The 13,451-nt window shown below is 45.3% G+C and overlaps 1 protein-coding gene across 1 annotated transcript in view; it reads left to right on the top strand.

Annotated features, from left to right (window-relative positions):
- Positions 1 to 3,504, top strand: part of TMEM67 (transmembrane protein 67) — an 82,159-nt gene extending 78,655 nt beyond the window's left edge. The window contains exon 28 of the mRNA XM_014571520.3: positions 143 to 3,504. Coding sequence (XP_014427006.2) covers positions 143 to 223 — 81 coding nt within the window. The 3' untranslated portion in view covers positions 224 to 3,504. The remainder of the gene's footprint in view (positions 1 to 142) is intronic.
- The last annotated feature ends 9,947 nt before the right edge of the window (positions 3,505 to 13,451 follow it).

Below are 13,451 nucleotides of genomic sequence, written 5' to 3'. Positions count from 1 at the left end.
AATGAAGGTGTGCTGTTGTGGAAGGTCCAGACATTTGACAGAGTACATAATTAATTGTTAATATTGTATCATGTACAGGAACTGAATTATTTAAAATATTTCTCCATTTGCTAAGAAACTTACTTAGTTTTATTATTTTTAGATTTTTAGGTTTATACGTAATACTGCTGGGCAGAAGAATTTGGCATCCAAAACCCTAGTTGATGAAAGATTTCTTATTTAATTGACTCAAAAGATTAACTAATTGACTGTACTTTATACAGGAGCTAATCATGGAATGAAGTAGTCCTGAACTAAGATTAGTCTGCAGAACTATGTAAATATTAATGTAAATGTTTTGACTTTGTCTTTATATTCTGTGCTAGAAAGTTTTGTTTTTGTATAACTTGTAGATATTTCTGTGTTGTGAATAGTAAACCATGACTTGAAACATGGTACATGTTGCCAAGTCAGTCGGAAGTTACCTGAATACTGTCATTAACACATGATAAAATCCATTTATTGCCTTCAGTGAGGGCATGTGCCATTTCTTTTTAGGAAATAGTTTAAGTGCTTCTGCTGCTGACTAGGGTCATAGTTTTCTTCATATGTACATGTATTTCCAAAATAGCTTAAAAATTATCCCTTATTTTTAGAATTTACTATAAAATACTATATTCATCAAATATATTTCAGGTTCACCACAACTGAGGATCTGTCTGGAAATTCCTAACTAGTATTTAAACAAATACTAAAAAAACCTTTGAGGACTAAGTAGTAGAATCTTTCTCACTTATTTAAAATAACTTCAGCATGAAAGTTTTAACTGTATTATTGTTGATGCTGTGTGATCCACATGAGCCCAAATTTTGAGTTTTTCTGTTTTGTAGTTGGGGGGGTGCAGTGTTGCTTTATTTGTTTCTGCTTTGATTGTACATCACATAAAACCTATGTATTTGAATATTTTCTAGTCTGACAGATGTACAACTGAGTGGCCCATTGAAAAGGCAAAGGGTGGAGAGGCAGGAGGCTTAGGTAGTGTTCTTGATCTTCCATGGAATTAATGTGGCCGTGAGCAACTGCTCTGTATTGTTTTTCATATCCATGAAATTGAGGTGCTGATTCTTACCTTTTTAAACAGCTTTGTGATGCTCTGTAGATGGAAAGTGCTGTACAAATGCCTGTTCTTATATTATTGTTTTAATATATTCCCTGATTTGTCCCATTTTCTGCCATCGTCCCCTCATGATTTAACATAGTGACCATATCCAGCATAAACTACTTTAGCCATTGAAATATAATCAGATGAATAGTTGTTAAAATGTTACTTTAAAAGTCTTCCTGAACCCTTAGAAAGACCTTAGGGCAGGGTTGGGCAATAATATTTGCCCGGGGGCCACTTCAAAATTTTTTGAAGTAGCCCCAGGCCATCCTGGAGGGGAGGGAGCCTAAACAGGAAGGGGTGGGGTTACCCCACCCCCAGAGTATGATTGCTCTGGGGATGGGGGAGCCCTTTTGCCCCCCCTTCCCACTGGGCATCCATGCCCTGGAAGAGGCTTGGCATGCTCCCCCACCCACAAGCCAATCAGGGCCTAGCAGTGGGGGAGCACGGGAAGTCTCCTCCTGCCCTGTGAGGAGCACGTGGGACTTTGAAGTGCTGCGAACTCCTTGCAGGGCCAGGGCAGTGCAAAGGAAGCTTCACGCAGCTCCCCTGTCCCCAGGCCCTGATTGGCCTGTGGGCGGGGGGGCATGTGAAGGCTCCTCCGCTCTCCCCGCTCCTCCACCCTGCAGGCAGCGCATGGCACTCCTAAGTGCCATGTGCTCATGGCAGGGCAAGAGGCAGCTTTGGGCGCTCCCCTGCCCCCAGACTCTAATTGGCCTGGGGGCTGGGGAGCAACAGGGCCTCCGTGGGCTGGATCCACACACTTGGCAGGCCGAATCTGGCCCGTGGAGGCCCTTTTGCCTACCACTGCCCTAGGGGTAGGTGAGTGCCTAATGCCCAATTGTGCCTCTGAAAATCTCCCTGCTAGTTTGTTTTAAAATAATATTAGTTTTTTCAGTAAATGCTTATTTCACTGCATGGTGTTCCATAGATATGCTACATGTCTTAAGATAATTGGGCAGGAAACACTCATGAGCAAAAAACATAAAGACCCCAGCTCAGGAAAGCATCTCTGTTTAAGAAGAGCACTTAAGTCCTATTTTAGACAATGGGATTTAAATAGATGTTTAGTTTTAAACATGTCTATCTGATCCAAAGCCAGGTTATTAGCTATGTAAAGAAGAAGATGTCTGTTATCATGCCATATCATGTCTTTGTCTCAAAACCATTACAGATCCAGTATGTTTGCTTTTGGTTTGCAAAAACAAATGCTGCTTGCTAGTTTGGAATAGTTACCATGAACTGGTAAAATTGTGACTGTCCTGAGGTCCAAGTGGAGTTAGATAGCATAATCTGAGGGACTGATTTTCAGTACAGTATCCATTTATTAATAGGCAGCTTATCACAAGCATATACATCCATAAACACATTATGTGCACTAACACATATTCACAAAGATAACTGAGACTAATAATATGATGTGTGCACACATTACTTTGTTCATGCACGTTTTGTCATAAAGTGTTTTGTGTGTGAAAATTCCAGCACCTCTGTGAAAAAGTATTAGTTCACAAAACTGTGTGCGCTAGTGTGAACAAACTGGAGACCATATCTTGGAAATCAACAGTAACTAGGGATCACTGTAGCTTGTGTCATTGTTATGATAGTTTTAAAGTATCGTTCTCCTCTGAATAGTGAATGAATAAATGACACTGTAGTGTTCTGTGATGTTGTGTCTCAATTATTTCTTTATCAGATGTGCTTTATTGAAAAATATATTTTTTCTAACTTTCAACTCTGCAAACTGAGCCTTTGGTCCTGTTACGCATCATGGTCAGTAATAAAAATTCTGCAACCCAAATTTATGCTCTCATGAGACCTGTGCAGCGCCATTACTTTTAATATCTTTGCACACATATAACTTTGCAGATCTTAAGAAAAAAATCTATAGCTGAGGTACAAGATGATCTGTAATCTTCTAGCTCATAAGTCTTGACTAACACAAGAGTGACCACATCCTACCAGGTGAGAAAATCTCTAAGAACTAATTTTTGTCCCTAAAATAAGCAAGTAGACTTTGAATACATGAAATGTAGATCTGCTGTGTAAGAAAATGCTATTTTTATAAAGTCACTTTTCAGAGTAGAACTGTTTCTAAACATGGTTCTCCAAAGTATTTTCATGTTTTGCTTATATTAAAAAAATTCAGTTCTGATGCCTCTTAATTTATACTTAGTAAGCTTATCAGTTAGGATTTATTATACTAGTATAGTCTGGAAATAATTCAGTAGAGAAGGGAAACATTGTATAATAATGCTTGTGTGTATCACACAGTGGTCACATCCAAGGTGCATAATGAAGCATCTAAAAAGTGTGTTCTCTAAATGTTAATTTGCGTTCAATAAAGTTAGCTTTTTATATAATTTCTGAAGTTCTGGTGTGTTTTGTATTATAAATTTTGGTTAGTAAATTAATGCTCCTTTTTTACTTTTTCATGTTTTTGTCAAGACTTCTACCATATTTTATAGTCGGTGCAGTAACTTCAGATTTAAGAGAGTCATTAGGTATTAGTAGAAACATCAGTATTATCCTTGAATGGATATGTTGTCTCACATTTTTCCTCTGTAAATTGGCTCTCTGTGGCCAGATTAAAGAACCATTCAAAGAAAACTTGTCTTTGTGAGGGAATGGAGGGATGTTCTATCACAGCTTAGTTTTGACCTGAACACCTCTCTCTGAATGGGAAATAACCTTTTCTCTTTCACTGTTCCTAAATGGTCAGTTTCTCTTTAAAAGTAGCTTCTACTCATTCTTTATTAATTTTGAGATTGAATTCACAGATGGCATTGGTAGCTTAAATACCACTTTTGGACCAATAAAAGATATTACCTCATCCACCTGTTCTCTCTAATATCACGGATCTATCATGATTACAACACTGTGTAACACACACACCTGGGCTACGTTTACACTGTAGCCTTCTTTTGCAAAATCTTATGCAAATTAAGCGCGGAGTGGAATATTGTCCTGCTTCATTTGCATAATTAATTATCAGCCGCTTTTGCACAAAAAGGAGCTGTGTAGGCGGCTCTTTTTTGCGCAAAAAACCCTCTCCTGCGCAAGAGCCGTTCTTCCTGAAAAAATGAGGAAGAACGGCTCTTGCGCAAGAGGAAGTCTTTGCACAAAAAGGAGCTGTCTACACAGCTCGCTTTTGCGAAAAAGTGGCTGCTAATTAATTATGCAAATGAAGCACGGCAATATTCCACTCTGTGCTTCATTTGCATAAGCTTTTGCAGAAGAAGGCTACAGTGTAGACGTAGCCCTAGTGTGGTTCACTATCCCATGCAGTGGCAACTAAACCACAGCAACAGCTAAGAACAAAAGGAAAAACTTATGTAGCACTTTAAAGACTAACAAGATGGTTTAATAGGTGATGAGCTTTCGTGGGCCAGACCCACTTCCTCACGAAAGCTCATCACCTATTAAACCATCTTGTTAGTCTTTAAAGTGCTACATAGTTTTTCCTTTTGTTTTAGCAAGATCAGACTAACACGGCTACCTCTCTATTACTATTCAGCTAAGAACAAGAGATTCTTCTTTGAGTGATTGCTCATGTGCATTCCAATATAGGTGTGTGCGTGCAGCATGCACGCGCTGTCAGAGACTTTTCCCTTAGCGCCAGCAGGGAGCCCCATGGATTGGCGCCGATATATTGGCCCATATATACCCCTGCTGGCCCCCTCACCCACTCAGTTCCTTCTTACCACTGTGACAGTCGTTGGAACAACCCTCAGCTCGTCTTCAACTCGTTCTCTTCACTGTTCTTCTCTTTTGTTAGCAATCTTCATTTAAGTACCTGTTGATTTAGTTGAAGACTTCATTTGTAGTTTTCTTTTTACCCTGCGTGACGTGCGCCCGCAGCAGGGTATGCCCGGCCCGCAAGACTTTAAGCCCTGCAAGAAGTGCAACAAGTCTATGCTGTGTGGTGACCCACACTCATCTTGTTTGAAGTGCCTGGGAGAATCGCACATTACAGATGCGTGTAAGATTTGTAAGACCACTACCAATTCACAGCCCTCCCCTTTGGTATTTCTATGGCCCTCTGGGTCTTCACCAAATATATAGCGGTGGTAGCCACTGAGCTCAGAAAAAGGGGAGTCCAAGTGTTACCTTATTTGGATGATTGGCTCCTCCGAGGGGAGTTGGAAACCCAGGTGGGAGACCACATCAGCATAGTCTGCAAACTTTTTCAAGAACTAGGTCTTCTTTTAAACCTGGACAAATCCACCTTAACTCCTACCCAGACAATAGAATTCATGGGTGCTACCCTGTATTCCCGGTCTCAGAGAGCTTCTCTACCCAGCTCCCGCTTTCTCACACTACAGTCAGTGGTCAGGTCACTCCAGAACTTTCTAGTGACCACTGCCCAGGCTTTCATGCATTTGTTGGGCCTCATGGCCACCTGCACTTACGTAGTGCAACACCCATGGTGCGCATGCATCCGCTGCAGACTTGGCTATCGTGAGTGCACAACCTGGCCATCCACTAGTGGGACAGTGTTAACCGTCCCCGCCCCTGTCCTCCCTGCACTTGCGAGGTGGACCCATCGAGCAGAAATCTGTGCAGGGGTCCCATTCTCCTGGCCAGTCCCAACCATCCGACTGGTCACAGATGCATCGAACATGGGTTGGGGAGCCAACCTGTGAGAGCTGCACACTCAAGTTACGTGGTCCCCCCACAAAGCCTCCCTGCATATCAACATCAGGGAATTCAGGGTGGTCCGACTGGCTTGTGCAGTTTTCCTTCCCCACCTGAGGGGCAAGCCTGTCCTCATCCTGTCAGGCAACACGACAGCAGTGGTGTATATAAACAAGCAGGGCAGGGCTCATTCACCTCACCTGTGCTCAGAGGCGATCAGCCTATGGGAACTCTGCATTGGGGCGGATATCCACCCGATGGCCTCCTATCTCCCAGGCTCACAGAACGTCCTGGTGGACAGACTGAACAGATTGTTTGCGAGACACGAGTGGTCCCTGCTCTGGGACATTGCCCAATCCATCTTCTGCATGTGGAGATTTCCCCACCTGGATCTGTTCACCACAGGGCAGAATATGAAGTGCCCCCACTACTGCTCCCTCATGGGACAGGGACAGGGTTCCCTAGGGGATACTCTTCCTCCTCCACTGGCCGCAATGCCTGCTGTATGCCTTCCCGCCCTTCCCACTAGTTCACAGGATCTTGTTGAAAGTGCGGGAGTCCAGGACATCATTAATTCTAATCGCCCTAGCGTGGCCCAGGCAACACTGGTTTTCGACCCTCCTCAACTTCTCATGTGAGAGGCCCATAACTCTCCCACTAGTCCCGGAACTGATATCCCAGGGCTCGGGCAGGCTTTGCCGCCCGGACCTATAGTCCCTCCACTCAATAGCGTGGAAGCTCCATGCTTATTGGCAGAGGAGCTCCAGTGCTCTCGACAAGTCCAAGAAGTCCTTCTGGGTAGCAGAAAATCTTCCACTAGAACCCCATATGTCGCTAAGTGGAAGCGGTTTTGCTGTTGGGCTTCTCAAAAGGGGGTGCACCCGAGGTGGGCACCAGTCCCCCTGATTCTGGATTACCTGCTGGACCTTAGGCTCCAGTATCTCTCTTCCTCTTCCATTAAGGTCCACCTAGCGGCCGTCTCGGCCGTCCACCCAGGGGAAAGGGAGAAAACGCTATTTGCCAACCCAGTGGTCAACAGGTTCCTAAAAGGCATGGACAGGCTCTATCCTCATGTCCGGCAACCGGTTCCCCAATGGGACCTAAACTTGGTGCTTGCCAAACTTATGGGGCCCCCGTTTGAACTGCTAGCCACATGCTCCCTCCTTCACCTATTATATAAGGTATCCTTCGTAGTTGCTATCACATCTGCGAGGCGAGTGTCTGAGCTTAGGGTGCTGACGTCAGATCCCCCCTACACAGGATTTTTTAAGGACAAGGTTCGGCTTTGCCCTTACCCAGCCTTTCTGACGAAGGTCATTTCTGCATTCCATACTTCCCAGGATATTTTTCTACCAGTTTTTTACCCGAAACTGTATGCATCAGAGAAGGAGCAAGCTTTACACACGTTAGCGTCTGTAGGGCGCTAGCCTTTTATTTAGACAGGACCAAACCGTTCCAAAAATCACAACTTTTCATAGCCATCGCGGAACGCATGAGAGGCCAACCTGTATCCATTCAGCAGTTTGCCTCATGGATAACCAACCGCCTGTATCAGGGAGTACTACTCCATAGCAGGCATTTCAGCCCTGACCCTTAGAGCACACTCCATGAGAGCTGTGGCAGCTTCCACTGCTTTCGCAGTGCAGATTCCCATCCTAGACATATATAGGGCTGCCACATGGTCCTCGAGCCACACGTTTCCCAACCACTATGCGCTGTCGCATCAGGCCAGAGAGGACGCTGCCCTAGGTAGGGCAGTCCTTAACTCCTCTTTGGTTTTTACATCCGACCCTCTGCCTAGTTATGTTCTGGTTTGGAGTCACCTATACTGGAATGCACATGAGCAATCACTCGAAGAAAGAACAGTTACTTGCCTCATAACTGTGATTCTTCGAGATGTGTTACTCATGTCCATTCCAAATCCCCACCCACCGCCCTTTATCTGGAATATGCCGGTAAAAAGGAACAGAGTGGATGAGGGGGCCAGCAGGGGTATATATGGGCCAATATATCAGTGTCACTTCAGGAGGGTACTGCTGAGGGGAAAGTTTGATGGCGCATGCACACACCTATATTGGAATGGACATGAGCAACACATCTCGAAGAATCACAGTTACAAGGTAAGTAACTGTTCTTTTCTACAACATGGGCTAAGAACTCGGAGTGTAGAAGCTCCTATACTAAGCTCCAGAGATCCCAGGTTCAAATCTGCCCTGTTACAGTTACAATGACATGCAACTTTTAGGCAGAGCACTCAAAAGTTTTGAAATCCTTACAATTTGGAGGGATTTGTTGAGGGAAGGATTTCACATGTTAAACACAAATTTGAAGTAAATACAAAAATGTTCTTTCAGGGTATAGCAAGACAGAGCCCCCCCCCCCCCCCCCCACCCCCACCCCCACCCCGTCACATCCATCTTGCTTGCCCCTCTGAGGTGCCTAGAGCACACAGGGCACAGAGAGCAATAAAATCAGCATAGGCTTTGATCCCTTGACAGAGGTCTGGATATGCTGGCTCATCTGACCCTGGATAACTGTAAACACAGATACAAGAGGGTGATCAAGCCAATAACAACCCAGAGGCTGCGAGAACTTCTCTTGGCTGGCACCTGTGTTGATATGATCACACAACATCCCTGGGAGAGGACTCTCCCGCTGAGCAAAGAATGTCCAGTACTCCCAATTTAGTTCTCTCTCTCACAAGTGTAAATTAAGTTCACAACTCCCTTGTAAGAACTGGCACCATTTGGCACCATAGATAAGAAAGAGAATACGTGACTCCCTGGGTATAAAGATGGGCCCAACAACACACTCACTCTGAGCGTCAATCTACCATCCCCCTGCTAGTCAGGTTAGATGATTGCCTCCCGAGGTCCACATGGGGATGCCCAACCTCGTATTCGTCTTTCCCGGGGAATTGAGTGACTGGTCCTGGCCTGATACGCTGGAATCGAGAGCCTGGAATCGATGGACTGTAAAGTGGATATCGCTGAAATCGGTGGACTGTAAAGTGGATAGAAAGCTGGCTAGATTGTCAGGCCCAATGGGTAGTGATCAATGGCTCGATGTCAGGTTGGCAGTTGGTTTCAAGCAGATTGCCCCAAGGATCAGGTCTGGTTTTGCTCAACGTCTTTATAAATTACCTGGATAAGGGGATGGATTGCACCCTCAGCAAGTTTGCGGATGACACTAAGCTAGGGGGACAGCTAGACACATTGGAGGGCAGAGATAGGGTCCAGAGTGACCTAGACAAATTGGAGGATTGGCCCAAAAGAAATCTGATGAGATTCAACAAGGACAAGTGCAGAGTCCTGCACTTGGGACAGAAGAATCCTAAGCATTATTAAAGGCTGACGACCAACTAGCTAAGTAGCAGTTCAGCAGAAAAGGAACCTGGGGATTAAAGTGGATAAGAAGCTAGATATGAGTCAACAGTGTGCCCTTGTAGCCAAAAAGGCTAATGGCATAATATGGTGCATTAGGAGGAGCATTGCCAGCAGATCTAGAAAAGTGATTATTCCCTTTTATTTGGCATTGGTGAGGCCACATCTGGAGTATTGTGTCCAATTCTGGGGCCCCTACTACAGAAAGGATGTGGACTCATTGGAGAGGGGACAGTGGAGGGCAACCAAAATGATTAGGGAGCTGGAGCTCATGACCTACGACAGTGGTCTCTAACGTTTTTACACCCAAGATCACTTTTTAAATCTCCGAACAGGCGAAGATCTACCGCTCCGCCCCTTCCTTGAAGCCCTGCCCCTTTCTTGAAGCCCCGTCCTCCTGTTCATCATTTGCTATCCCCAGCCCTTACTTACACACTCTGATAAATTATGCGATGTATAAAATTAAAACACGTGTTTATAGTTATGAAATAAATGGTCTGTTTTTTATTGATGCTATTTAAATCTAAAATGAAGCATTTATAATTATACATTTTGTGGGGACAGAGCTCTGCGTCTGGGGGCAGAGGAGAGGGAACAAGGTGCTGAGGGGACAGAGTGCCAGTGGGGACAGGTTTCTGCAGCTGGGGACAGGGTGCCAGTGGGGATATGAATAGGGACAGAGTCCTGTAGCTGGGAACAGGCGAGTGGGAACAGAATTCTGTGGCTGGGGACAGGGGAGTGGGGACAGAGTTCTGTGGCTGGGGACGGGAGTGGGGACAGAGTTCTGTGGCTGGGGAGTGGGGTGCCAGTGGAGGCAGAGAGTCCCCTGTATCTGCCTCCTCTCAGGATTCCCCCGCCCCCAGAGGGAAACCAGCACCTGCCTGCCCCAGGGCCGAACCACACGCGGTGCTGGGAAGCCCTGCGTGCGTGCGCCTGCCCAGGGGCCTACCTCTTGGCGCAGGGAAGCCCTGCACGCGTGCGCCTGCCCCGGGGCCCTACCCCCCGGCACAGGAAAACCCCGCGCACGCCTGCCCCGGGGCCAACCCCCCGCCCTCCGGCGCAGGAAAGCCCCGCGCGTGCCCCTCCCCCAGGGCTGACTCACCCCTCCCGTGCAGTGCAGGGAGCCGATGCTCCCTCCCGCAGTACACCCGGCAGAGCAGCTAGCGCTACTTCCGGAATTGCCAGAAGTAGCGCTAAGCTGCGGGACTTCTGTCCATTTTCACTGGAGGTAGGTAGTGGGGCTTCTCGGGGGTGGGAGGGAAATGGGGGCGGACAGGACGCCTCGTGATCGACTGGTCGAGGCCTCACGATCAGCCAGTTGATCGCGATCAACCTGTTGGTGACCACGGACCTACGAGGAGAGGCCGAGGGACTTGGAATTATTTAGTCTGCAGAAGAGAAGAGTGAGGGGAGATTTGATAACAGCCTTCAACTTCCTGAAGGGAGGTTCCAAAGAGGATGGAGAGAGGCTGTTCTCAGTAGTGACAGATGGTAGAACAAGGAGCAATGGTCTCAAGTTACAGTAGGGGAGGTCTAGGTTGGATATTAGGGAAAAACTATTTCACTAGGAGGGTGGTGAAGTACTAGAATGTGTTGCCTAGGGAGGTGGTGGAATCTCCATCTATAGAGGTTTTTAAGTTTTGGCTTGACAGGGCCCTGGCTGGGTTGATTTAGTTGGGATTGGTCCTGCTTTGGGCATGTTGGGGCGGTGTGGACCCGATGACCTCCTGAGAATTCTATTATTCTATTTACTCCTCATAACATAAGAACTAGGGATCACCTAAATAAAATTAATAAGCAGCAACTTTAAAATGAAGTATTTCACACAACTACACTCAACCTGTGGGACTCTGCCAGAGGAGGTTGTGAAGGCCAAAACTATAACAGGATTTTTCAAAAACTAGATAAATTAATGGAGTATAGGTTCATCAATGACTATTAGCCAGGATGGGAAAGGATGGTGTCCTAACCATTGCAGAAGCTGGGAATGGGTGATAGGTGATGGATCTTTTGATGATTACCTGTTCTGTTAGTTCACTCTGCAGCACCTGGCATTGGCTGCTGCCAAAAGACAGGATACTGGGCTAACTAGCCTTGTAGTCTGCCCAAGTATGGTTTTTCTTATGTTGTTCTTTTTAAGATTACACTTAGAAAAATATACACCCATGCAAAGGAATTGAAGTAGATGCTTTTCTAGTAGCCCTCACATATCTTTCAGGAAAAAGAGATTAGTTATCAGGGTGTAAAACTGGTTTTGAAACACTGCTCTATGATAAACAAGTTACTTGAATTTCCATTGTGAACTCATGGAATGATGCTTTTCTTTTTTGAATGTGAGGGGTTCATTATAGAGAGCAAGTACTGGAACTCACCAGCTAGTACAGCTTTAGGGAAGCTGAAATGAAGGCTCAGTAAAATCACTGTACTGAATGTCTTCCTTGCCGTTGGTTAGGGCACTTTATGCAACAACAATAACAAAAAAGCATTTTATCTAATTTTTAAAAATTATTGGTTATCCTTAAAATGATACATCACTAGTTTACAGCAGTTCTTTAAGCAAAAATTGCAACAGTTCCCACCACCAGCAAACACCAGAAGGTTTCAAACTGTTCTAATCATTGCTTCACTTCCGTTGACTTCTGTACTTGTAAACTGACAAAAATCTAAGTACCCATCATCTAAGTATGTCCAGGAGCAGGAGCTTTTAAAGTTCAACCAGGGCCCTACCACTCATCTATCTTGTTCTCTAAAAGAATCTGGCAGAGAGAAAAGTGGTAAATTGCATGTATATGCCAATAAAGCACACTCAAATGTAAGACCAAAACTTTCAAGAAGCTTATGTGCCCTTACATTTCAGGTAATACATTTATGATGAGCTTTTGCTTTATTAGAATCTCTGATTATATGAAGTTGTTACAATATATAGCAATACCATTGGTAACATATATAGTAATGCTATTATAAGAAGAGTTATATTTCAAAGGTTAGATTACATAAAACACTGTGAACTCTAAATATATCATGTGGCTTTTCTTATGTTACCAGCTTATTTTGTGCATAAAGAATCATTGACTCCCTCAGTATAAATGTCTGGCAGTAGATGGCAGTAAATGCATGGTAAATGTATTATGTTCAACCTTCTTGTTTTAAGAAAAATTTACTATCTACTTTTTTCATATTGATTTTAATGTTATTTTTTAATCTCATCATAGTCCAGACTCAGTACTGAATCTATGAAGCATGAGAATAATTATGCCAACATCCTAGCATTGAATACAGTCTGTTCTCTGGAAGTCCAGTATTTATAATAATAATTCTTCTTCAGGTGATGCCCCTATGGGTGCTCCACTGATGGTGACGGGTCATCCCCGGAGCCGCAGTTTGGAGTTTTTTCTAGCAGTTTACGGTGGACTGCACGCCTGCAGCAGGTGTCTTGCGCTGGTGACAGTTGGACACCTCGTGTGGCAGCTCCACTCCCCCTTCAGTTCCTCTTCAACCACCCTGGGCCTCGGATGGACTTTCAACCTCTCTCGCCTCAGGCGGTGTCCCTCCTCCTCCTTACCTCCCTTAGATGCTTGTTACTCAATTGCTTCTACCCTAGGCTATTGCCCTTAATTGATTGAGAGTTGCATCTTCAAAGGAAAAACAGCAAGGGAAAGAACAGACTGTCCCAGAGGCAGTCCTCATGGACCGCTGTAGAGGCGGCAGCTTTAATCTCGCAGATTGCCTGTCACACCAGTGGACAGACGTTAAAAAAAAAAAAAGAAAGAAAGAAGAAAGAGAAAAGAAAAGAATCCAATTGGAGGGGAAAGAACAAGAAGGCAGCCTGAGACCAAAAATCACTCAGTATGCTGTCCTCTACCCAGTTCAAGAAATGTGTAAACTGCAGTGAGCCCATGCCAGTGTTGGATGGGCATGCATAGTGTAAGAGATGCCTGGGGGAAGCCCATGCCCCCCAAAAGTGCAATCACTGTAAGGGGCTTAGAGCCAGAAAGGACCGCAAAATGTGGCTATGGATGTTGCTGTTTGAAAAAGCTGTGCAGCCCTCTGGCAAGCCTGACGTTTTGGCAAGCCATGGAGACCTGATCCGCGTCTTTGGTGCCTCGCAAACATAACAGGGCAGCAGCCTCTCTGGCCAGGTCTCTGCCAGCAAAGCCTTCCCCCAGGCTATCCGCCAGGGAAGCTCTATAACCGACAGCTGCAGCCCGAAATATCTCGGAGCCGGCGCGTGGGTCGGTGGCACCACAGAGGTTGGGCAAGCACAGCACGGCACTGAGGCAGCCGGCACC

The sequence above is a fragment of the Pelodiscus sinensis genome, chromosome 2 (assembly GCF_049634645.1).
Source record: "Pelodiscus sinensis isolate JC-2024 chromosome 2, ASM4963464v1, whole genome shotgun sequence".
NCBI classification, from domain to species: domain Eukaryota; kingdom Metazoa; phylum Chordata; order Testudines; family Trionychidae; genus Pelodiscus; species Pelodiscus sinensis.
Note: the sequence above shows the minus strand (reverse complement) of the source record. Positions and strands in the feature narration are given on the sequence as shown.